Genomic DNA, 26,388 nt, shown 5'->3' with positions numbered 1-26,388 from the left:
TCCTGTTACAGTGGATATTTTGGTTTTAAGATTCAAACCCCTGACCTCATCAGTTAAGATGGAAGTGATTAGTGTACACAGAGACCTTCAGATGTTTTGCATAAAAATCAAGTTAAAATAGATAATGAGAGGAAGTTAGTGGTATTAGTCTGAAGTCAGGCAGAAGTCAGGGTGAAGATGCACTTTAATTGAATCAGAGATGCATACACTTTCATTAGTTTTTATGATGAATGAGTCATATAGCGTCTGATGAAGTGAGCTCTTGTTCATGAAAGCTTATGCTTCTCTGATTCAGTCAAACTATACAGTGGATGTTGTGAGGAAAAAGAGAGTGGGATGGAGGGGTAGGGAGAAAAAGGAATAGATTGAACAAGCCTTTCAGATCTTTTCTTTTTATTCCCCAAAGGAGTAAAAAATCAGCGCAGTCTGTTTTGGAAAATATTTCACAGATCACTTCTAGAAACCAAATCCTGGCTCTTGGTGTCACTTACCATCATGCTTCTTGCAAAAGTCTGAGGTTTGTCACATTGCAACTTTCCCCTAGAGTATAAAATGTTTATTTTTATCATCATCATAATTGATATTGATGATAATGATGATAATAATAATTGGCACGGGGACAAACTGGTTGGGATGTCTCACTACAGCTCCTGAGGCCTGAATTTAGGCCATTCCAGACTCGTACCAAAAGGCAAGCCTCAGTCATCCCAGACATAAAGTAGTACTTTGTTATATGATCTGGGGAGTCAAAGGCAGCCAGACACAATGCTAGCCAATCAGCCCCTGGTGTGCTGTTGATTTGCAGAAGCTAGCAACACCATAAGCTTGGGAGGTCTTTTTTTTTATCTCTAGGAAAAGGGATGAAAGCCAAAGAGTATGGGCAGATGTTCAGTTTGAGGTCCCAAAATTTCCAGGGCCAGGAAAACAATCCAGCTCCCTGACTGGAGAGCTAGAGTCACAAGCTCTCTAGTCAGGAGGTGATCGAGGGCTGCTCCTTGGTTTCCCACACTCCAAGGGGATCCCACCCATTGACAGCCTGCCCTTTTCCTTGCTGGGAAGGTAGACAGGCTGTCAAAGGATCAGTTGTCAGCTGCTGAAAAGCCAAAGACTAGTGTTGGCTGGATCACATGACAGGTTCCCACTGCTGTGTCACACAAATATGGTAGTGATGAACATGGAGTAAAAATCCCCATTAAGACAGGCTTGGATGGTCCTGGTCAAATGTCTTTCTGCCAGCTTAAATTCTACCCCAGGATCTTTTAAATAGGCACATTATTGCAGAGTTTTAGTTTTGCATGAGTGGAGCTGAATATTTATAAACTCCTTAGGTTACCATTGGCCCATCAGTTACATTTTGGCCACCCTTGAAAAATGACCTGTCTAATCTGCATCCAGAAATAAATCTCTGTAGAGAGGCCAGGAGGACTGTTGCCTGTATAGGCTTAGAGCATTGGTGCTGCCCTGATGGTCCAGGAAATATTTGAGAAGCAAGGTTTTTTTAATGCTATTTTTATTGGATCAACTTTGTGGTTGAGAGAGATGTTAGACAAGTTTTAGGGTATAAAATACCCTTCTTTGGAACCCTCGGGTTTTTTTTCCCCCAAAACCTTGTCTAACATCTCTCCCAACTATACAGTTGGTCCAAGAAAAAAGACCACCCAAAACCCCTTGTTTCTCATCTGTATAGGCACATTTTCATGATAAAGAGCCTTTCAAAATACTTCAAAGCCTGTGACACGGAAAATTGCAGAAATATTCAGGGCCCTTTTTTTTTGTACAAGGATGATGTTGGGTTTGATATGGTTATAACATGCTAAGGCTCTGAACGTGCTAAAGCTTCTGCATGTGGGTAACTTCACCAAAAGTAATGTGTTTGAGTTCAGTAAGAATTAAGGGGGTTAATTGTGGGAGTATGTGTTTGCAAGATTGATACCAGGGACTTTATATCTTTTTGAATGTCTTGCATTTTATCTTTTAATAAGCTTTTTTTACACATGAAAGGTAGTCTTTGGGAGGATTGTAGGATTCAGAAATTACCTATTGTTTGGTATGTCACCTTAATGGGTTTCTGTATACAATCTGATATAGGTTCCCTGCCAGATTTTTTTTTTATTATGTGTGAAAATGCATTGATAGTGATACTTTCTTTACTTATTTTTCCTATAACATTATTATTATTAGCCTTTATGTGCAGCCATTTATTAGAATTTATAGTTACCTTTATTTTCCATTTGACTGCTACCACAGAAGGGGGTATCTGAGTTTTTTTCTCCTTATAGTTCCCTTTAATATTGTTCTATGTCCAGCGTGTTTACTGTTTCAATGTGTTTTGTATAAGTTTCAGTGTGCTGTGTATAAGTTTTGATACACTGTGTAAGTGTAGGTTTTCAATGTAAATTTTGTAATGACAAATAGCTTTTATATCAGAAATATATACATTAAATGAAAGTAGTCCCGGACACTTGGAAGTAATGCAGTGTTGTAGATGGAATGCCTAACTCATTATTTTTTACTGCTTTAAAAATGTTACAGGTGTTACGCAGTTTAGATGACATTTTAATTAGTTTCAATTATTGCACAGCTCCCTCACTACTCACTGATGATGTTTTGGCATTGTGGGGCCTGGTGCTATGTTCAAAATGGAAGTCTCTAGAAACAGAATGAGCCTCATGTCTTTTAGGAGCCTTAGGGTGTCTTAGAAGAGTGACTAGGTTCAGTTTGGATCAGCTAACCCAGCTTCTGATAACTTAACTGCATCAGCGAGGGGCTGAGAGAGAGTCCAAATCTGATTAGTTCCTAGAAGCTCCAACACCACATTTTATGTCAGGGCTGTCTAACTTCCCAGCAGCCCCTGGGCTGTACGCTGTGCCAGTCATATGCTGCGAGTGTGGGCCTCTGTGATTCCCACCCCTTCCCCTGACATGGCCCCTCCACCCGGTGCAGCTGTAGGAGAGGAGACTGCAGGGGTTCTCGGGCCACATGTGGCCTATAGGCCACCAGTTATACAGCACTTTTATATTACCATACTGCGCTTGTTGGATTATCATTTTATAGTTTCATAGTTGTTAGGGGCTGGAAGGGACATTACAGATGATCGGGTCCAGCCCTGCACTTGGGCAGGAAAGACTGCTGGGATCAGATGACCCCAGCAAGATGGGCATCAAGACACTTTTTGAAGATCGCCAGGGCAAATAACTGTACCACCTCTTGGGGGACCCTGTTCTAAACCCTCGGCACTCGACTGTTAACGTTTTTCCTTATGTCTAGCCTGAAGCAATCTTCTATCAGCTTTTGCCCATTATTTCTTGTCCTCCCCTAGGGGGCTTTGGTGAATAGATGTTCTTGCCCAAGCCCTGATATACACCCCTGATATACTTATAGGCTGCCACCAAGTCCTCTCTGAGTCTTCCCTTCTCCAGACTGAGCAGTCCCAAGTCTTTCAGCCTCTCCTCATATGATCTGGTCTTTATCATTCACTCACTACAGGAGACATTAATTATATGTAGTAATTTTAGATCTATATGGACTAACCCTATGTTCATGTATTCCATAGATAGCATGAGCCAGAGGTGTAGCTGATAAGATTTGCTCCCAGGTTGCAAACGCCAGTAGCACTGTGCAAGTCACTGTGCCAGTGGAGTGTGGCAACATGGAATTTGGTGGCACTGAGCTGACCCTGATCCCCACCTGCTTCCCTGGCGCTCCCTTTAACTTAGTGCCTGAGACTTATGCCCCAGTGGCCCACCACAAGTTACACAGCTGCTATGAGCTTTGATTCAAAGCTTTTGTATTAGCTCATGGCTGAATATTGTGAAGCTACTTTGAGAGAATGAGTATTTTAAGGGACTTGTTAAGAGAGGAGCCTGCCTATACTGTGTTGCCCTCTAGTGGAGAGGTCAGAGAATGACGTTTTCCCTATTTTGACCAGGCATTACTTCGCATTGCCTACAAACCCTGGTGAGCAGTTCTATATGTTTTGTGTGCTTGCTGCTTGGCTGATTACTAAAGCAGGACATCCCTTCGAGCAGCCACAAGAATATGATGACCCCAATGCAACAATATCAAGCATACTCTCAGCGCTGCGATCGTTTGTAAGTGCTGAACATATTTTTGTCTTCCTAAAGGTGCTTTGGGCATGCATATAAACTTCTGAGATGACAGTAATTGCTGCTTTTATCTCCATAATCACATTTCCTTTTTTATCTCAGCACATTTCCAAGGGTTTGACTTTTTTTCCCCCTTTTATCTCTTAAGTTTCCTACCATGAAAGATAACGAGAATCTTATAAAGATTGTTTTTACTAATTCTCTTTAGGGAACTGGAAAAAATGGTTTCATTGTACAGTATGCTACCTCTTCACCTCAATTATCATTACCCGTTCTAAAGCTTAGTATACTTTCTGTGAAATGGATTAAATCAATACTAACTGAAATGCAAGTGACATTCTGGAAATACTCTGCTATATACTAATTAAAGATTTTTTTTTTTAATCGTGTACAAATGCTAATATTTCCACTGCCATTGAAGACAACAGTAACATTTCTAGTACTGTGAATGACTTGGCATTGGCTCTATATTTTGAATTTTTTTTTTATTAAGAAATAAAAGTTAGGCACAAGCTGTTACTTCATTGTAACATGTGTAAGGTGCTGTCCTGTGGAAGGCTAAGAAAGGAGCATCTCTTTGGAGTGCTAAGGAGGCCTTTCCTTAAAGCAGTAACTTTCCATAAAGTTACAAGATGCACATCTGTTTTCTCTGTGTAATACATAAATATTACCAGGAACAAATGAATCAGCAGTGAACACATGCTGTTTCTCATGCCATGCCTGATTTTCTGCTTCAGCTGTTTGTACCTTATCATTTTCTCTTTGTATTTGCTTGGCCATTCTCTTTCCTTAGTCCTCTTTATTCTCTCTCTCTTCCTACTATAGCTACCCTTTCCTACTATAGCTACCCTTCCTGGACCTTCATCTCTCATCTGCCATTTTTGTTTCATTTTTCCATCCTCCTTACATGACTGGAAATGTTAGAACTAAAATATGGATAACAGTTTCCAGCATCTTCATGTGCTGTGAACCCTCTGGTGTTAGTGAAGAAAATGTGGTTACCTCTCTGAAAGAAAGTGCAATCAATGGGCAGCAGTTAATATTATATCTCTTTGTTTTAGGGGAGGTCAGTGGATTTTCCTCCTTCAAAATTAAAGGCAGGTTCTGGAGAACAAGCTTGTTATGTTCTTGACTGTTTAGCAGAAGAAGCCTTGAAATATACTGGCTTTAGCTGGAAAAGGTACAGTATACTTGTACAAATCTTTTTGTAGATCTTGTTTTCAAATGCTAGTCATACAGGATGCCCACCCTATTGTATACAGATATAGCTGTAAATAAAATGTGGAATATGTTGTTTACTGCTTCATTACACTTAAATGATGAATTCACTATGGTTAGGAACAGCAAGACAAATTAATTCCTAATGCACTACCACACAGTTCAGTGGAATGATACCAGGAATCAGTTTGGGGCATTATTTTTCCTTCTTGATTAACTGGATTTGCTTGTTACCTTTTGTTTACTTTCCACTATAGCACAATCATTTACCAGTCAAACCATTGAATACTAATACATAAATCAATGTCCTATCAGACCCTCACAGTGCTAACACATTCCAGTGGAAGTATTCTCCCTTTGGTATCTTGGTGCAAATAGGAAATTTAAACCTTGTAATGGAAAACAGTCTTGTGCGAGAAAACTGGAGGAGAAAAGTGGATGAAGAAGAACTTCCAGGAAAAATGTTTGTATTTGTTTAGTCGGGCTCTGAAATAGTACAAAGGAAATGAATTGCACCATATTGTTTGTTTAGTACTAAAATTGTGTCCGTCAGACAAAATTAATCTGTAGGGACTCAACCATTTGTAAGGTTAGTCAGCAATGAGAAACCCTGTCGACCTTAATCCCTTAGTGCTTTCACAGCAAAGACACAGCACGCCATTTGGCACGGTATTTAATCCTTGCTTTGAGGAGTACTCTAAAATGGCTAAATTTTTTTCATGTCAGGACTAGCATTTTGTGTGTGCAAAATATTAATTTCCTGTGCTTGCTCTGTCATTGACTCTAGTCAGCATCACCTCTGCCTCTTGTACAAATGTTTGTTTGCTGATAACTCCTCCGGAGGACATTTATCACATGGTAGTCATTTGCTGTTCATGAAATCTGTAATGCTCTGTGAACATATACTGTGTACCTTGTTTCAGACCAGCATACCCAATGGAAGAGCTGGAAGAAGAAGCAATAGCAGAAGATGATGCAGAATTGACACTTAATAAGCTGGAGGAGGATATTGCAGTAGGTGTTAGTGATTGTTTCTGATTATACCAATATTTATCAATCCTGAGCTTTTTTCTTTGTGACCCAAGTAATTTGTTTTTTTCTAATATTTTTTTTTCTGCTGGTCTCCTCCCCATTTTCTCCTGCTTTTCACTGTGTTAACTTCTCTTTACTGCCACTTTCTTGTTTTAGTTCAGATTGTAAAGTCGTTGGGGAAAGGCTTCTGTTATTATATGTATTTATAGAGAGTATAAATGATTGTATGCTTTTCACGCTTTGAGAAGAGCCATCAGGAGGTGGCCTGTGACTAAACAAACAAACAAACAAACAAAACCTTCACAGGACTTGACTACTAAAGAACACAATCCTACATACCTCATAGAATAGTAGATTTGGAAGAGACCTCAAGAAGTCATTTGGTCCAACCCCTGCTGCTCAAACCAGGATCACCCCTGCCTAAAACATCCTAGTCAAGTGTTTGTCTAACCTGATCTTAAAAATGTCCAGGTGTGGTAATTCCACAGCCTCACTGAATAACCTGGTGTGACAGTTAACCATCCTCATAAGGAGAAAGGTCTGCCTAATATCCAACCTACATTTTCCTTTCTGCAATTTACGACCATTGTTCTGTGTCCTATCCCCTGTGGCCATAGAGAATAATCTATCTCCATCCTCTTGGGTATTTGAAGACTGTTATCAAATTCTCCCTCAGTCTTCCCTTCTCCAAACTAAAGCCTAGAATTTACAGCCACAGAGAAAGATCAGTCACCATTTTATTTATAATTGCCCTTCAGATATTAAAAGCCTGGTCTCACATCCCCCCCTCAGTCTTTTCGTTTCCAGACTAAACAGTTTTAATCCTTTCAGACTGTTCTCATAAGTCATATTTTGCAAGCCTGTTTTAATTTTTGTCACTCACAGCTGGATTGCTTCCAATTTGTTCACATCTTTTTTTAAAGTGAAGTGAGAGGCCCAAAACTGGACACTGTACTCCAGGCCCTAGACTTAAATAGCAAGGCTTGAAGGCACATTAAGGGTGCAGGTCTACACGTGTGTGCCATTAATGTGCCTTCAAAATGGCGATTTTAGGCTATTCACACCTAAATTTGATACCTGCAAAAGCAAATAGCTAACCAATAGCAAATAGCTAACATGCCTTACCACACATGTAGACGTACTAAGGCACATTAACACTGTGTATGGCAACTGACTTGGGAGTAACTTTAGTCCCAAGTCAGTCCGCACACCGCATTAATGTGCCTTAACGCGTGCACGTGTATGCGCACGCCTAAATTGCCTTAATGTGCATTAGGCAAATGCGCATTAAGTTTAGGCATGTGTAAAAGCATGTGTAGACACTCCCATTGGGACTTTGTTTATTGCTTAAGCAAGGCTGTACTGGCTACCTAAAATGTGGTCTCTATGCTGAGTGTTTGTGGGTTGCAGAAAGATAGCTTCTGTGGCATACAAACATTGATAGTTGGAAGATGACCATTTCCTCAAAGTATATAGCCATCTACAGGAAGTGAGAGCCAGTAATAACCTATAGCAGGGGTTCTCAATCCCTGGGCTGCGGCCCCATGCCAGGCCACGGCGGGTTGGCTGTCAGTCTGCAGCACGTTCGGCTGCTGGACTGGAAGTCACCATGGACCACATCATTTATCACCCAGAGCCGGGAGGAGAGGCCACAGTTCTTTCCACAGGGCCCGCAGCAGCACAGGGTTTGGCCCACCCGCCTGCCCGGGGATGGGAGTATTCTTACGTGTCTTCTGGCCAGAAATTCTGGCTGCGGTCAGCTGTGACTGCTGGGCTGCAGTTTTCCAGGCCACAGCATAAAAACTTTGAGAACCCCTGACCTATAGCATTAAGCAAGCAGCTACCCCAAGATGAAATTGACCCTATCTGTACTTGCTATACGGTGAATAAATTGGTGACTTATACTGGGGTATAATTACTTCAGACTGCAAGGGGTAACTTTGTATTTTGGAGAAGATAATGTGTACGGCATGGAGCTGTACATTGTGCATTCATACCACACTTACACCAGTGTAACGGCATTTGTAATGTAATGTCATTTGCTCACATTGTGAGAAGGCTCATGTTCCCAAGAACTATGACCAGGCCATGTTTTAGAGCGAGAAAGAGAAAACATTGATTTACAGACTGTGCTGGTTGTAGCTATGAGTGAGTATGAACTTAAAGTTCACACAGGAAAGATGCAAGCAAACAAACTTTCTTCTAGTTTAAGCAAACCTAAATACAGCCCTATTAAAGCAATTCAGAATGCACAATCTATAGTCTGTGGCAATCTTCACAGCCATTGGTTGCAAGGTTCCACACTAAAATAAGCTATGTGCTCTAACTTGTGTTAGTAAAACATTATCTGCCATTTATGACTAAGCAGAGCGCCACTTCCTTCAGTGCCTTTTTGGATTTATAAGTGTACCCGCCGGGCCTCGAACATCTTGTTCCGGGCTTCCTTAATTCGAGTGTTCACCGGTACTCACTTTGCTGTTGCAGGTGATCTTACGGGAGGTCTTTACACACGCCGCAGGCTGCCCCTTTCTCGCCTGCCACAACTTTGAATCTCTCACAGTGGGTGGGGCTTCATGCGGCACAGTTGCCCTCGTTGAACGCCTGTTCCTTTGGTGTCTTCTGCGAGGCTTCACCTCCCCTATACCTTGCCCTATACCCAGCCCGGCCAATCCCGGTCGCTTTCGTGGCTGACCTCGTGCTCCCCTGGCCACCCCCAAGCAACGAGCCCTCCGCTCGCCTCCTTGCTTTTCCTGCTTCCGCACAACCTCAACCCCTTCTGACACAGGGAAACATGAAACACACTTCTCTAGTCAAAAAAACTTAACAAATCCTAAGAAAACCACCACCACACCACTACTGGGCTTCCTTGCAGAGCAGGGATAGCCCTCCTACACATCAACTTGCTGACAGAGCCTTCTCCAAGCGACCCGGCTTCTGTGGCTCCGCTCCACCTGCCCAGGTTAGAGCTGTTCTCCCCCCCACAATTTCCTGCTATTGTGACCCTCTCTCTGGGTCTTCAAGACGTGTCTGCCCTCTCTCTGGGTCTTCCTGGAGCAGCTGCCCTCTCTCTGGGTCTTCCCAGAACAGCTGCCCTCTCTCTGGGTCTTCCCAGCACGGCTGTCCTCCCTCTGGGTCTTCCCAGCGCCGTTCTTCTCGCGGCGCCCCAAGTCCTCTTACCGGCTTGCGTCTTGCTTTGCCCATGGCTGAGACTCCTGCTCCAGGTGCTGGCTCGTTGCCTGGGTCGACTGCTCCTCCACAGCCAGTGAGTGTAGACTCTCCCAGCGTCCCGTGCCCCCGGCTGACCTCACCGGTCGGGCTCTCTCAGCGTCCACGCACCCCCTCCCTCTCTCACCGCCGGTCCTCTTATTTCTGCCGGCCGGTGATTGGGGCTGACGTTATCCACTGGCCACAGCTGACTAAAGGCGCGGCTAATGATTTGCATGGGCTTTCCCCGCTGTCCTCGCTTTTCCTCCCCTCCTGCTGTAAGTAATTTTTCTTTTTTTACTTTTGCTTTTCTTGTTCCACCCCCAGCTCCTGGCCCTAGGGTTCCCCTCGTGGGCTTGGGAGTCTCCCCAGTTTGCCTCTCCCCGTGACAATAAGGATTGATTATTTGTTGATTTGACTAATTCAGGGATTTAAGACTACTTACTGATTTATTTTTTAACTAATAGTAATTCAGTTTTAGACATATGCTGCCTTCCTTTCGTTTTTGTTTGCTTGTTTTATTTCTTTCAATAGGCAAAAAGGGTCTAAATCCCCTGAGGACCTGGCTGGACATAAGCCAGTGAATATAAAACCTGACCACCTTCCTGCAATGAGTCTGTGGTTCCCAACACTTCTGTTGCTATCATTGTGGTAGAGGAGGGCCCTGTTGTGCTAGGCACTGTATAAGCAGATAGCAAAAAGACAGTCCCTGAGTGGAGTAGTTTGCAACAGAGCCAGTGGTAGCTTTGTTGTGGATAAGAATCAGATTTGCCGCTGGTGTGAACCCAGTCAAGCTGTAGTAATTTAATTGTTGGCCTCTCTGCCTTGCAGCTGTTAATAGAATGTGCCACATCATTTATCATCCAGAACGTAATTGGGAAAAACTGAGAGTTGTGATTGTTTTCAAATGGAAACCCTAGTTCTCAGTGTCTACCTTCAGATAGCTGTAATGAAAATCCTAGCCAAAGTTTCATTCTTCATAAGAAGCATGCTACCCAAGAGCTGAATTTCAGTAAATGCCAAATTGTGTTTTTTCAAAACGTGGGAAATATTGCATGTTGTGCTGTGGTTTGAGAGGGGGTGGAAAGCATCGTGGTTTTTGAAAGAAAAGTAATTCAATATTTACTAAGTACATACTCATGCCATTCCCTTTTAAGGAAGAAGAGTCAGACGGCGAAGAGAACTTTATTGATCTGAATGCTCTAAAGGCGCAAACTTATAAATCAGTAAGTTTTGTTTTCTGTTGTTTTTGTTTGCCTGCCAGCATTTTAATAACAGTTGGAAATCTCTACATCTTAAAAAGGAACCTGTTGACACTCTTTTAATAAAACAGTTGTCATGAGTAAAGGCTATCACTTTAGCCTGACAAGCATATCCTATTTGATCAAATCCAAGATGAGGGTTTTTTCCCGCATTTGACACAGGGGGGAAAAAAGCTCATCTTGGATTTGAGTACTGGCATGGGGCAGATGACTGCTGGGCCCCCACCTGGGCCAGGGCCAGGGCAGCTTGAGGTGGCTAGTGTGATAGTGGGGCTGTGCAGCAGGGAGAGCTCAAGAGAGTGAGGGAGTGGGGGAGAGTGCAGCATGGGGGAGGGAGCACAGGGGAGATCATGTGATGCGGGGAGGTGGAGCACAGGGAAGAGAGCACAGTGTGGGATGTGGGGCGCAGGGCACAGGAGAGCCCATGCAGTTTAGGGGCTGGGGAAAGCAGAGTGTGTGGCATTGGGGAAACTGCACAGTGGCAGGAGAGCAACTGCAGCTCCACCTCCAGCCCTGACTCGGGGCTGGGGCTGGGGCTGTGGCCAGGGCCAGAGCTACCCCTATCTAGTTGGGGTTATGCCTGAAACCAGAACAGTTGCATAGGGTAAGCGACAGGATTGGAGGGGGTCAAGTGGTCGGTGGAAGGAGGCAAATGACAGAGGGGACAGGGAGAAGGGGGATAGGTGCTAAGAAGTACAGGCATCAGGGTGGGTTAAGGGAGGTCAGGCCACTTGCTTCCCCTGCTGCTGCTTTCCTTGTCACTTATGCCTCAGCCCCTGCTTTCTCAGCTATGGGAGTCAGAGATGGGGAGTGGGGGAAGGGCAAATTTAAGACAACCCCCCTCCCCACCCCCCATAGTTAGGTTCTGTAACTCAAAAATTATAACAGTTATAATTTTCGAGCTATAGAATCTAATTATTGGGAGGTTGTTTTGTATTTGGATAAAGACAGTAATACACTCTAAACTTGAAAATCCCATTAAGTCAAAAGAGAAACTTAAAAAAAGCAAATGCATTTGGTTTCTAAACCGTTGCTGCTGGAACATCGAAGAATCAGCTTGCAAAATTGAACATGGAAAATACACATAATTTATTTGTTTGGGTTTTTTTAGATAGTGGCTCAAATAGTGTTCTGGCTCTCATTTTATCTGGAATATGTATTATTAACTCATTTTCTATAGTTAATTCAATCTGAAAGATATTCTAATTCCTCTTACTCATAGGCTGCTTGCAGATGTGAAAAAAACACACACTTTACCCGAAGAAGCAGCCTGTTAGTTCCACCCAGCTCTGCAGCATCTGTATAGATCGGGTGCTTCAGCAGGGCTCTTTGGTGTTTTTATCTAATAGCTAATTCAGTCAGCTATTAGATAAAAATGCCCAAAAAGCCCCACTAAAGCACCCAATCTATACAGACACTGCAGAGCCGGGTCGAAAAAACGCTATGCCTCTTCTGGGCATGTGCTGGTATTGGTGCGGGAGCACACTGAGTTGAAAGTAAAGCTCAGTTTGTTTGCTTGTTTTCATATCTGCAAGCAACCATAGAGTCAGAAAAAGAAAGAATGAATCATAAAGTAATATAGATCAAATAATGCTTCAGAAGACTAAAATCTAATATTTTTTCTATTTTTTTCAATACTCTAAGGCAGCAGTGCTCCAACTTTTTGTCTTCAGGTCTGGATGGGCAGTGCTTGGTCCTTCCGCAGGATTCGTCTAGGCGGTGGACCCAATCCAGGGCCTCGGTTTTGCACAGCAGGGCCCAATCCAGCTGTATGAATGGGGGCCAGGGGCAGCCCAGCCCCACTTCAGCTGCATGGGGAAAGGTGGCTTGGCTCTGTCCCAACCCAGCCTGGTGGCAGGGGAAGGTGGAATAACCCAGGCTCAATCTAGCCCTACAAGAAGGGGAGGGTGCATGGCCCACCCCAGTTTGGCCAGATGGAGGGATGGAGGCGTGTCCCAGCTCTGCAAGGGGAGAAGGGGGCATGGCCCAACCCCAAACCCCAGCTGCACAGTGGGAGGGGGCATGGCCCAGCCCTGCGGGGAGAAAGGAGTGCAGTCCAGCCCCAACCCAGCCATGTGGAGGGAAGGGGATGTTGTCTCACCCAGATCTGGCCATGTGTGGGGAGCCTTGCCTGGGGCTTGGGATTTTGGCAGTGGGGAGGAGTGGCAGTATTAACTGCCACTGCTCCCCCACTGCCAAAAAACCTGACCTATGGGGAGCCTGCAAGCAAGATTCCAAGGCTCTGAGGGCTGGAGGTTGAGCAGCACTGGTCTAAGGCTAATCCACTGTAACTTAGATCACCTAGAAATTTTATTTTTTCCCCCCTAAAAATGTGTGCATTTAGGACATGAACAACTCCACAAAGCAAGAAGAGATTTTAGAGTCCACAACAGATGCAGCAGAGTGGAACCTGGAAGTGGAACGTGTTCTTCCACAGCTAAAAGTTACAATTAGAACTGACAATAAGGTGAACCAGGGGGTGGATTTGTGTGTCGGTATGCTTTGACGTAAATGAGTCAGATCAGCAGTTTGTAGTTTATCATCTTCCGTTTTTATTTCTCCTAATCTTTTACATGACATGGGTTCCAATGAGGCATTTTTTTACTGAATTTGAACTTTTCTCACTTGCTTGCCCCTGCAATAAAACTCAGTAGCAGAATTACTTATTTTAATGTTTCTTCTAATCTATATAATAATTAGCACTGCACTAATCGCACAACGCTTTAATGAATTGCTGATATGTACTTGAATTGCAATGGAAGCTTTTTAAAATATGGAAAGCGCTTTTCAAATCAAACCATTAATTTAGCTTCTAAAAAAAGATCTACTTGGGACAGCATAAAGAAACATAATAGCCTAGCACGTGGCTCTTCTTTTGGGTGGTTTTTATGGTCAACCATATGAAAAACATCATTCAGATCTGCAGGGCCACAGTGGGTGCTGTGCGCTGTTGGCACAGCCCACAGCATATGGTCTTGGGGGGCACTTCTACTCCAAGGGCGTATTTGAATTGCAGTCTCTAGTGCAATGTTCAGGATACCTCATCCAGCTGTAAATAAGGTAGCTCAAGTACCAGAAACCATTTACCTTTGGAAACCTGGAATTAAGCATGGGCTAATTCACATTGTGCTGCCATGGCTAAATGGTTTCCAGAACCCAAGCTAGGTAGTTCGGGCATCTGCAGTACACTGATTTCTGTGTAGACATACCCTAAGTTTGAACCATGTTAATTAGCCTCTTGGTTAAACAGCAAGGACAGTGTGTTGTTGGCCCCCTAGTATAGGCAAATTAATCCTTGCTAACACTTTGTGTTGAAGTTTTATTAAAGCCAGTTAGTGGGAGAAACTAGACTAGAATGCTTGATCTCAATTCCATGCTCCATATACTATGTTGTAAATGAAAGGGTATGACATAGTGGCTGCCTCTCCTGTTGCCACATGATAGAGAAGGCCCCAGGAGGCCACATGCTGCTGGTGCAGACCATGTGGTTGGGTTGGGGGGGCCGGATGCCACCTGCCGGGGTCGTAAGGGACCACATGCCACCTACAGGGCTGCATTGGGTTGCGTGCTATAGACACAGCCCTCAGTGTGTCCCTTACAGCATATAGCCCAGGGACCACACAACAGCACCACCTGCAGCCCCTAGCTTTAGTGAAGTTGTACAACACTGCTTTAGTGCACTGGAAGCAGGTCTGCCTCCTGTTCTGGCCTTTTTCACACAGCATAGAGAAAGCACCACACATCACCTTGTACATGATTTCCCAAGCTATGTGTGCCCATACAGGGAAGGTTAACTGATTGTTAACACAGCTCATTATAAAATGAATTGTGTGTGCATATGCAGAGTATGTTTTTAAGCCTCAGAGTCCAGCAAATCATCACAAACCTTCATCGATCAACAAAAGACAAACCTGTAACCTTAGGTCTCCTGCCCAGTTTCAATTCTTTACTACCTGCCCTGACACAAAATACACTTTCTGTACCCAGCCTTTGCCTAATTCCTGAACAGATTACAGGTAGCAGGCTGCCATGCTTCACAGCTGCTGGACCTGTGATCTGTGCTTCTTTCTCCCTGTCACATGTAGGTACTGGTCCAGCAAGGCATTTAAGCACATGCAGGTAAATGTTCTCATGGAAGTGATACTTGTGCTTAATGGTAAGCATGTGTTTAAGCACCCTTCAAGAATCAGCCACGGTATGGCGTGGGAAATTTTAGAGAAGAGTAATATTATATATTGTATTTTTCCTATATCCTAATATAATGTGCATATAATCCAGCAAATGTAATATAGATTTATTCCCTGCATTCCAAGATAAGGGAGCTGGGTAGCCTTGCTTGCTCATTTTCTTCCTCTCTCTTTACATGGCTAGGAATGGGGAGATCTAATGATTCAAATGCTACTGCATCTTCGGATGTGTTAGTTGTGCTTTTTCTCTGCCTGAGACCTACCACAACTAATGAAGCAGTAATCAATATTTATGCCTGGAAGCCCCAGCAAAGTGTTCTCTATCAGAAGTGCTTTTATAAAGATCCTGGCCTCAGTCCCATCAGTGAGGATGTTCAGTGTTTGGTTTTGAATTCAAATGTCACAGTGTGACATTCATGAGTTTGATAAATCATGTCACCATAAAGCAATGCCCTCAGGGTAGGAATATAGCTGCAAAACTGCACATGGCAACAGTTTACAGCACCAGGTATGAACAGGATTGCGTGTTGGCATCTCTCTCTATATCCTTTTTCATTTACAGTATTATTTAAATGTATAATTTAGTCATTTAATTTGACTTTTTTGTGTATTTTAGGACTGGCGAATCCACATAGATCAAATGCATCAACACAAAGATGGAATTGAATCTGCTTTAAAAGAAACTAGGGTATGTTTTGTACCTGCAGGATACTCTATTGATCTCTTAGTATTTCAGCTCCTCTTTAATTATATATTGACTGCTAAGTTCTCCATTACAGGTTTCCCTCGTTTTATGCAGTACATGCATTCCTGGAAAACTGCACATAACTCGAATTCGCATAAAGGGAACCCGCTTTACAATGTAACAAATAGGGATATGTTCAAAGACCTCAGCTGTACCCACGGTCATGAGGGAGGGAGAGGGGCTGGGGCTGGGGCTGCACAGCTGGGGCAAGGCATGGGATGGGGTGTACGACTCCTGCTGCTCCATACACTCTGGGAGTGCACGGGGGGGCATGTGTCCCCAGATCTGCATGTGGGATGAGGCCAGACTGCCGCTGCGGGCTGGGGCAGGGGTGGTGCCAGGCTCTTCCCGGCCTGGGGCTGGACTGGGCTGAGTGGCCGAGGCCCCAGCGGTGAGGGAGGGAGCATGGCACAGGCAGAAGCAGAGGCCGGGCTGGGCAGTGGGAAAAGTGGAGGCCCAGGGTGCCCCCCACCAATCTGTGCGCAGGGTGGAGGCAGCTGCCGCTGCGCACTGCACTTTGCTCCCTGCTGCAGTTGCCCTGGGAGCGGCTCTTGGGGCAGCGGGGCTCAAAGTGCAGCGGCAGCCACCTCCGCCCCATGCACAGATCGGGGGGTCACGTGCCCCCCGGGCCTCTGCTTATCCCACCACCCAGCCCAACTGAGACCCCGCTCACCCCAACCTCTGCTCCTGCTTGTGTCCCGCTCCCTCCCTCACTGCTGGGGCCTCAATCTGCGCTCCTGGCTGTGGTCCTTTCCCCTTTCCCCGCCCCTTCCCCCACAGAGTTACCTGCTTGGGGGGGTGGGGCACACCTATGCCAATCACGTAAGAGTGAATTTACCTCACATATAATTAATTTTGGGTATAAAAAGTGTCATCATATAAGAGTGAATTTGCACATACAGAACCCTCATAAAGCAAGGGAAACTTGTATTTTATTGGTGTTGTTTTACAACATTGTAGAGAAATGTAGCAAATATGAAAGAAACATTAGAGGAAGTGAAACTATACCATTTGTCCAAGTATTGCCTCAGAGACCTAACTACAGTAAAAGCTCTGTTATCTGACATCCCAAGGTAATGGGGGATGCCAGATAACAAAATATGACAATTAATTGAGCAACCCCAGCCGCTGCTTCTCCCACCGCATCTGGGGTGTCCCTCTGCCCCTCCCGCAGCATCGCCACCCCTCCCGCCACATCACCGCCCCTCCCGCAGACCCTGTGGGCCCCATGGGACAGGGAGGCGGGCCCTGCACAGCTTGTTATGCCCCCCGGCTGTGGGGGCTCGGCAGCACAAGCTGCCTTGCCCTGGGCCATGGGGGCTCGGAGAAACCGTAAGTGCCACTTCTGGTTTCACTTTATCTTACAAGCCAGCATGCCGGTTAGTAGATCATGCGGGCTTGTAAGATGCCAGTTAACAGAACTTTTACTGTACCTACAGTTATGAGAAGAGAATGTAGAAGAATTATTTAAGATGGTTCACCAGATATGTCTAAGCATAATGGACCAGAACTTGGGCTTAATACAGTAATGAGAATAGCTTTCTGACTGTGAGATGTATTGGAATAGTCTGTCAGCAGACATATTGGAAGTACCATTCCTTGAAAATGTGGATCTGGATTAGACTTAACTGTTAGCAAGCTTAGAGAGCAGTCTTGCATTGGCTATCAGGCAAGTCTCCTAATCATTCTTTTCTATTTCTAACTTCTCTGATTTTTGTCAGAATTACAGCAAATTCTAAAAAACATTGAGGTACTTTATGTATAACAGCTGATCATAGAATAACCTTTTCCAGGGTTACCTTGACAAACTTCACAATGAAATTAGTAGGACCCTGGAGAAGGTCAGCAGTCGGGAAAAATACATCAACAATCAGCTGGAGCATTTGGTTCAAGAGTATCGTGTGGCACAAGCCCAGCTGAGTGAGGTAATGCACTGACCCGTTGCTGTTGCTTTCTGTAGTGCTGGTTCACCCACAGGAGTTAAGTGCAATAAACAGTGTTCAAGAAACTTTCTGCTGTCACGGTGAAGGGAAGATAAAAACAGCAAAATAATTTGTCAATTACTTATATTTAGTATTTCACTAAATATGTGAATTGGTTGCAAGACTGGGGCTGCTGGTCAGTTCTACCCTTGAAAGTCCAGGTTATCATGATACAGTGGTAGATCTGGAACATGGATTCATTTTTTAACTCAATTAATGACGTCCTGTGTGGATTAAATAAAGTTCCACTGAACTTTGTGCCTCCATTCCCTGTTTGAAATGTTCCTTATCTCACAGGTTTTAGTCCTGATAAACTGTCTTAATTCTTATGAGCCTCTTAGTTACTGTGACAAGGTGACTGCCTGTGTCCTTAGCTAGTGAGCGTTTTTGCTTTACCTACTTATTTGATCAGTCCTCTTAGAACAGGGGTTTCAAACATGCAGCCCTGCCATCTAGCCCCTGGTGCTGCCCTGGGTCTGATCAGACCCACATGGGGTATTGTGTGCAGTGGCAATGCGTAGGGGGTGCGTGGGCACCCCCTTAGAGCGATGGAGCAATCTCTGTCAAGCCGTGCTCCCTGTTTAGGTGACAGATGGGGGGGAGGGGCGGGGCAGGTGAGAGCACTGGTGCCCCGCCCGTGAGCGCCGGCCAGGGAGTGGAACCGCCAGTAAAAGCAGCTGCGCCGCTTCCGGAAGTGGCCACGGGACATCTGGAAGTGGCATGGCTGATTTTGGTGTGTGAGATCAGCCATGGGGACTCCACCCCCACTCTCCCCTCCCCTCCAGTCAGTGACATCGGCCGCAGGGGGACTCTCCCCACCCCCATCACTGACTGCTGCCGGGGGGGACGTGCCCCACCTGACTCAAGAGGCACCAGGTTTGTATGCGCTTGTAGTCTGGGGCCAGTCTGAACCTGGCCCACAGACCCCCTTCCCCTCCCCCAGCATATCTGATCCAGTGCCTGTGCTAACTAGTTTGGGATCTGTGCTGCATGTGGTACAGATTCCAAAGAGTTAAGAGGCTGAGGGAACTGAGCTTATTTATTTTGGAGAAGAGAAGACAGAGGGGATTTAATACCAGCCTTCAACTATCTGAAGGAGGGTTCAAGAAAGGAAGAATTTTCTCACTGGGAGGGTAGTAAAACACTGGAACCTGGCTAGACAAAGCGCTGGCGAGGATGATCTAGTTGGGGGCCTTGACTAGGAGGTTGCATTAGGTGACCTCCCAAGGTCCCTTCCAATCCTAATTTTCTATGATTCTATGATATGGTGCAGTCTGGCTGGAGCAGCATCAGCGTTGCATGCAGTGGCCACCCTGCCTGGACTGCACTGTATGCAGGACCCACTCCAGCTGGTCCCAGACTGGCTGGAGCAGGCATCACATGTGGCACAGTCCCAGAGCTGCCAGGGTGGACTGTATTCAGTCCAGTCCAGCCAAGGCAGCGTGCCTGGACTGTGTCTCAAGTGGTGCCCATTCACTCTGCTTTGGAATCTGAGACACACAGAGTGGATCCCAGACAGCTGGAGCAGCTACTGAATTAGGGAGGAGAGGGGAGGGGTGAGATCCTTGGGCCTGATGTGGCCCATGGATCAGTCCCACAACATTTATCTGGCCTGTGAGGCCTGATGAGTTTGCCACCCCTGCCTTTGAATAAGGCTAGAATCAGCCTTGTGTGTGTGAAAATTTTCCACTTGCTTGCTTATTTTTAAACCCAGAAGGAAATATTCCTATTTGGTATGTAACCTGGACCATTTCTATGCACCTCATTTCACAGGCAAACTCTGTTTGATGGACTTGATGACAGTGCTTATTGCTAACACATGAGGATCTCTCTTGATTTTCCCCCTGTTTTTCAGGCAATTAATGACTGTGATTACTCTTTCAAATAGAATATTTTAAGTAAAATAGCTTTTCAGACTAATTTGAAAACTGTTCTGTGAATTGAGTGACAAAATACCAGCACTTTGCCTTACACTCACTTTAGAAAACAGCAGTTTTCATTTCCTAATTGTATAATAAAGTATGTTAGAGCCACGGGCCTTGGGACCAGGACTCTTGTGTTCCATTCTAGTTCTGACAACTCCCCCCTCCCTCTATACCCCAAGAGCTTTGGTAAGTGATTGGGTATTTCCCTGCTTTCCCCTGCAAGTGACTAATGATACTCGCTTCCTTCATGCAGAGTTGTGGTTAATTAAGATGCTTCAAGATTCTTGTAAGATTTCTGATCTATGAAGCACTGGTAGCCTGCATTGGGACTGCTTTCTTGGGTTGGACTTCCTGGTATTGGAACCTTAACAAGCACATTCTCTAAGCTGTATATTGGCTTATTTTCTGCTTTCCTAGGCCAAGGAGAAATACCAGCAGGGAAGTGGAGGAGTAACCGAAAGAACTAGAATTCTTTCTGAGGTACAGTATATTTTTATGTACTTTGTTTCTGGTCTTAATTCTCAGAGTCATGTAGATCTTCCATACATTATTTGAAAATAATTCACCATGCTCAGACAGTCGCCCTCTTTGTTTACTGTAACAGGGAACCCTGACCCTGGTAACTACATCCACAGAAGGAGTAGGAGAAAAGAGCGGGGTCTCCAGGAGAGCCAGACTTTCGTAGCTTGCAGAGGCAGATGGCTGCAGTACCAGCCCCACCAGAGACTCAAGGCCTGGGACTGCTAAAAAGCTGGGGAGGGCTGCAGGGCAAGAAAAGCCAAAGCAGTTTGTTAGGCTGAGCAGGAACACCTGAGCCTGGCTTCAGGGGCAGCAGTCAGGTGACCGGAAGGGGCCACGTTTGCCTATATGTAAGCCCAGTCTCTGAGCTGGGGCTGGCAGTTAATGCCTGCAAGCGAAGGAGCGGAAGACCCGAGTTGACTGACAGTGAAAAGGAGGTGCCCTGAGGCTGGTGGGAATCAAGGCAGTTTCTTATGATGGTGCCATTTGTTATGGCCCCAAGGGGCTTGTAGGTGAGACGTAACCCTTCATTTTCTGGTTTTCTTTTATGTGTTTAAAACCAGAGGACCGGCCTACTGCTGTAAGGGAGGTCTGGAGGACATGGAGCAGGGTGTCAGAGGTACTCTGTGCTTGTGAGACCAGCTTGGTTCAGAGAGGTGTAGGGCTGGGGCCCAGGAACCCAAAGTCTGAGACAGTGGACCTGGGCTGATGGGGCTGAGCCAGTTAACGAAGGCTGAAGCCCGGACAAGGGTTTGAGGCTTGAGGGGTCCAGTCTGTACTTGGGACCAAGGGATCCCCTATAAGGGACAATTGAGGGTCATCTGCGGGGCATAGGCATTGCTACAGGGGCAGCAGGAGGCCACAATTGTAGGCTCTATAGCATCAAAGTAGAGGCTGACCCAGTCTCTGGAGCCAGACTCCTCTTAAACCTATATATGTTAACATCAAGTCATGGCAGATGAGAGGCAGGAGGCAGAGGAGGCCAGGGAGCACTGACAGAAAATGGAAGGCAGATACCCCAAGTTGTCACATTTACCATTTTGTAAACCCAGCCCATTTTTACATAGCACAAGTTCAAGCTAATATTTTTAGAACCTATGGTGTGACCCCAGGACTGATGATTCTTGAGGGTAGGCATAAAACAACCAAGTTCCACTGTAGGTTTCATCTATCAGCTTGAGCAAGCTACTTACCCCTGTCTTAATTTCCCCCATCTATATATAAAAATAGTACCACAACATTATTGCCTGTCACAAAGTGTTATTTGAGGATTAACCTAGGAAGATTTTAGAAGTGCTTTAAAGCTGGAAATCTCACAACGTCCATCATTATTTATTTTTGCTTAAAAGTTGTTATTTAGCAGAGCTAATCAAAACATTTTCCTACAAAAAGATCACATGGTTTTGTCCCTGAACATTTTAGTTCATCAGAAGCACTGCTTTGAAATAAGATGTTTGACTTCAACTTTTTGACATTTTTGTTTCAACATTTTTCACACCAGAATTTACACTCCATTAACATTTTCAGTATTATGACTTTCATCTTGGTCAAGGACAGAACAAGGTTCTTAACAGAATGGAAGGGTAGAAAAGACATTTTCAGCCAAGCTCTACTGACTAGGCTAAGTACTCAACAGCAATGTGTTAGATACTACAAGCACAACATTTAAGATTTCTTCTTTTAAATGGGTTATACATACATTCACTTTTTATCACAGAAATTTAATTGGAATAGTCTGATACAAACCTGTCTTTTCAAGTGAGCAGCTTCCGTAGAGCTTTACCTGTTTTAGAAAAAGTTTAATTGTACAATTATATTTAACCTTGTGCTTGAAACCCAGAAAATGAGTTTCTTTTTACTCCTCCTAAAAGCAGAACTCATTTTTGAAAATTGGAACACTTTACAAATCTGAAGTCATTATAATGTTTTTGTGCTGTTATAATTAGTGGATGATTAGTAAAGAAACATATATGACAGAGTAGATATTGAGCCAGAGTCTGATCTTAGCTGTTGTGGTACATATCTGTTAGCAAATAAAAACCTAGGATTCTGGACTAGCCCAGGGATTGACACAACACTTCGTTTGATGAGTGACAGAAAGGCTTTATTTACTACAAGTATTCAAAATCAAGTCAAGTGAGCCCAAACCCAATCAGAGTCCAGTAATTAGCTATAAGGTGATGATTTCTCACCAAACAGGTGACGAAGAGGCGGTCTGTTTCTCTTCAACTTCTCGAGTAAGTTGGGCGCATCAGCAACTGGTGTCAGAGAGATTTCTTATTCTTGAAGCGCGCGCGCTGTTTGCTGTTTTACTGCCTTTTTATACCCTTAGCTTAGCATCTTCAAAGCATTTTTTAGTTGTGTAAATCAAGAGAGTCCCAAGCAGTAATTGATGGGAAAATCATGTTAATGAACCTACTTATCACTGGTTTTCAGAAATGTGTAATTTGAATGAGTTACCTTCTTCAGTAACAAGAAGTTATCCAGTTTGGAACATATCAAGAAACTAATTAACAGCCAGGAAAGCATACTAAATCAAGAGGAGACATCTATCACATATGGAAAATGTTTCTTCCTGCACATAAACATGAGTTAATCTCAAAAGAAATATTTACCATACTAATTAATCAAGGATAGACATTTCATATGGTTACACACCAGGCAACTAGGAGTCTGCCTGAAATCATTCTGAATGTAGCAAGACAAGATGAAGAGATACCTCGTTATTATTATTATTATTATTTTCTCAGATGGCCTAGCCATGAACTTGCATCCTCCTGCAATATGCAATTAGCATCAGTATTCTGTATTTTAATTTTTGTGAGTAGGCCTGAGCTTAGCATGAGTTTCAGAGTCATCAATATCTGAAGGGATTCTACATGCATTTGATGTTGGTATAGATTTGCTTTCACATGGCTGTGATCAAGCCTTGACTTTCTGTATGAATGCTAAAAATAAAGCTACATTTTCTCCTTAGACATAAAAGATAGTTCATGTGGTTTAGTGGTTTCCCTCTTCTACAGACACACATCCCAGGGAAATTGACTGGCAGCTCTTGTTCACATTTTCATTCTGGTACCCACCTGGTGTTTGTAGGAACCACTGTCACCTAGTGAACCATTTTCTAGCTCAGAAGACATTTAGTCTTTTGTAATGGAGTTGCCTATGTCACTCCATAAATTAGTCTCTGAAAGATGGTTGCTCTTGTCCTCCATCCATTATTGGCCAGCATCACTTTGTTATTTATAATTTCATACACTGTACAACTCTTCAAAACAATAACAGCATTACAGTGTCAACATATTTCTTATGTAACACAATTTGTGCTTCTGGTTTTTTTAAACATATTAAAAATCCAGTTTGTAAGAGTAGTTGGATATTGAAAAATTGCATTTCTGTATTTACAGAACTGAGTACAATTAGTCATTTTTGTAAAACTAATGCAAGTTATTCAGGGCAGAATTTTAAAAAATTGAAGTTCAGAAAGCATGAACAGTTCATTTAAAATCAATTTGTCTACTCGAAGATTACTGAAGTGCTAGAGAAAGTGAAGCAGGAGATGGAAGAGAAGGGAAGCAGCATGACTGATGGAGGTAAGTACATGCCTTCCTCAGTGGGGCTCCCTTTCACTAAGAAATCAAGTGTGCACAGTTGACCCCAGATCAAGGAAAAATACAGGAATGAAGGATTAGTGCAAAAGATCTGAAGTAAAAATTCCATAGGAGCCAAAGTGATTTAGGAGTGTGCCCTCTAATTTCAAAAGTGACTGTTACATGTAGGAGCCCAAATCCTATTGATTTTAAACTTCTGCACTTCTTGGAAAGGTAACCATAGAATCAGAAATGATCTGTATACGTTCTTTGAATAATTAACTAATTAAAAATGATTTGAAGCTAGAGCCCGAAAACACTTATTATAACCGGACTGTCCTTGGGAGTAAGCAGAATGCTTGAGATGGGGTTCCCAGCTGATGGAAACGTTCATTTTAAGACTTATGTTTATATCACCTTTGTTTTATATTAAATCTAAATATCCTGTAGGTATCAGCCTCTCACTGCCTTGGAGTGTATTGTGCTTTTTTGCCTGATAAACATGTTCTGTTCAAAGGGAAAAGGAATAATGGTGCAGATATAGAAACAAATTCCATAATAGGATCATAAATGTAGAGACTGCCACTTTATTAACCAACTAATGCATAACTAGAGTAAACCACTTGTGATGGCTGTCCCTTATGAGAATCAAATCCTGTACAGGCTTGTTTTATCAGGCAGAGCCAGCCTCCTGACCTCACACCACCCCTGTCACCCTGCAGCATTGGCAGTACGTAGGACAAGTTCCAGAGTGCAGAACTACCTGGAACATGAAATCTACTTCCCTGCTAGCCCATATATCATGCAGCACAAGGAGGGGAGGAATTAAGGGGGAGCCCACCTAGCCAGAGGTGGAAGGGAAGAAGGTACATAAACATTGCCTAAGTCCCGGACCCCTTATATCCAGCTGCTTAAGGGGCTCTTCATCAGACCCATTCTCAGCAAGAGGGCTGAGAATTATTGCTGTGCAAAACATAAGAGATTGGGAAATGTTTTTTTATTTTTATGCACATCATCAGATCCAAGATGTCAGGAAGGCAGCAAAATTGTCACCACCTATTTCTATTTTTTAAAAGGCTTGCCTGTTAAAAATGTTATCAGTAAAGTCGTGTCTCTAAAGTATAACATCCTTTTGTTCATTCAGCTCTCCCATTACCACAGAGAGTGAAATATAAGGAAAATAAATGCTTAACCTATTAGATTGATACAGAAATGAACTGTTTGTCTGTCTTATTTTTTTAACAGCTCCTTTAGTAAAAATTAAACAAGCCTTAACAAAACTGAAGCAAGAAACAGTTCAGATGGACATACGGATTGGTGTGGTGGAACATACATTGCTCCAATCAAAGCTGAAGGAGAAATCGAATATGACTAGAGATATGCATGCCACTATGATTCCAGAAACCACAATAGGTGCCTATTAAAGTTGCAAGGAACTGACTTGTATTTTAGGCAAATAAAAGTTTCTATAATTTTTCTGCAATATTGCTACACTGCAGAATATTACAGATGCATACATAGCACTTTAGGTTCTATAAATGGAGCCGCATTGGATTCTGTGACTCAAAGACTTTCAAACTTATTAAAGATCTTTTATAAATACGCTAATGAAGTCTCATTAACAAACTTGTCTCTTCCACTCTGTTTTAATGTGTTAAGTAATGGAAAAGTCCATAGAATTTTATTGACACAACCTATAATCTTCAAACCCTGATTAGATATTCTCTAGTATTGAAAGAAAATTACTTGTGAAGGGCTTGAAAGGAATTAAATATGTCTGCTTTTCCATTTACATATTTTTAACGTAAGTATTTAATTGCTGACATTGGAATAATGCATTACCCTTTCTAAAGGCCTGGGTCAAATCTGAGTCTGGTTACAAGTTAAAGTAAGTTGTTTGCCCTCTCCCCCACCCCTTTCTATTTTCCAGTTGGCGTTTATGTACTGAGCAAAATAACCTCCCTCTTTGACATCATTGAGGATGATTGATAGACTCCTTTGAGAAGGTTAGCAGGGCTGTTGCAAGTCAAAATACAGGTCCTTTGCAAGGCATCGATTAGTTAGGATTATGACTCTAGTAAGACCTGTTCTTCCCTCATTTTCATAAGCACAGCAATATGGTCTAGTGTGGTGATCCTCAAACTTTTTAGACTTAAAGCCCCCTCAAAAATGCCAGCTTATAGCTTTCACTTGTTTCTTTACTGTGGAAAATTAACAGAGCAATTCTTCCGTTGCAGATAGCTCAGAAACACCACAAAAGGTCAGAATTGTTTACATTATGGATTCTTACTTGAAATCCTTAGTTTTATCTTGCAGAGTATGTATAGGTGTTTGCATATTTACCAGTGCTAATATTGTGTGGCAACCCGCATCATCCTTAAAAGGATCTCATGGCACCCCAGGGTGCTGTAGCCCCCTGGTTAAGAATCACTGGTCTAGTGGATTGCCAGTCTTATGGACCTGCCACATGACCTTGTATTACTCTGTAACTTCTTTGTGCATCAGTTTTCTATCTGTAAAAATGTGACAACAAAACTTAGGCACCTATGTAAAGTGCTTTGGGATCTACAGATGAAAAGTGCTGAGGTCTACTTAAGGTTGAATTTCCCTTTTCACCT

At 43.5% G+C, this 26,388-nt stretch overlaps 1 protein-coding gene across 2 annotated transcripts in view; it reads left to right on the top strand.

Moving 5' to 3' along the window:
• Nucleotides 1-25,370, top strand: part of IFT57 (intraflagellar transport 57) — a 27,643-nt gene extending 2,273 nt beyond the window's left edge. The window contains exons 2-11 of one of the 2 annotated variants that reach the window (XM_025191239.1): nucleotides 3,929-4,091; nucleotides 5,168-5,286; nucleotides 6,248-6,344; nucleotides 10,718-10,786; nucleotides 13,167-13,289; nucleotides 15,626-15,697; nucleotides 17,548-17,679; nucleotides 20,079-20,141; nucleotides 23,707-23,773; nucleotides 25,016-25,370. In XM_025191239.1, the coding sequence (XP_025047024.1) occupies nucleotides 3,972-4,091; nucleotides 5,168-5,286; nucleotides 6,248-6,344; nucleotides 10,718-10,786; nucleotides 13,167-13,289; nucleotides 15,626-15,697; nucleotides 17,548-17,679; nucleotides 20,079-20,141; nucleotides 23,707-23,773; nucleotides 25,016-25,194 (1,041 nt within the window). In that variant the 5' untranslated portion in view covers nucleotides 3,929-3,971 and the 3' untranslated portion in view covers nucleotides 25,195-25,370. The remainder of the gene's footprint in view (nucleotides 1-3,928; nucleotides 4,092-5,167; nucleotides 5,287-6,247; nucleotides 6,345-10,717; nucleotides 10,787-13,166; nucleotides 13,290-15,625; nucleotides 15,698-17,547; nucleotides 17,680-20,078; nucleotides 20,142-23,706; nucleotides 23,774-25,015) is intronic. The other variant, XM_014525410.2, reaches the window with a different exon arrangement.
• The last annotated feature ends 1,018 nt before the right edge of the window (nucleotides 25,371-26,388 follow it).

The sequence above is a fragment of the Alligator sinensis genome, unplaced genomic scaffold (assembly GCF_000455745.1).
Source record: "Alligator sinensis unplaced genomic scaffold, ASM45574v1 scaffold847_1, whole genome shotgun sequence".
NCBI classification, from domain to species: Eukaryota; Metazoa; Chordata; order Crocodylia; family Alligatoridae; genus Alligator; species Alligator sinensis.
The sequence above is the reverse complement of the archived record's forward strand: the minus strand, read 5'-3'. Positions and strand labels throughout refer to the sequence as shown.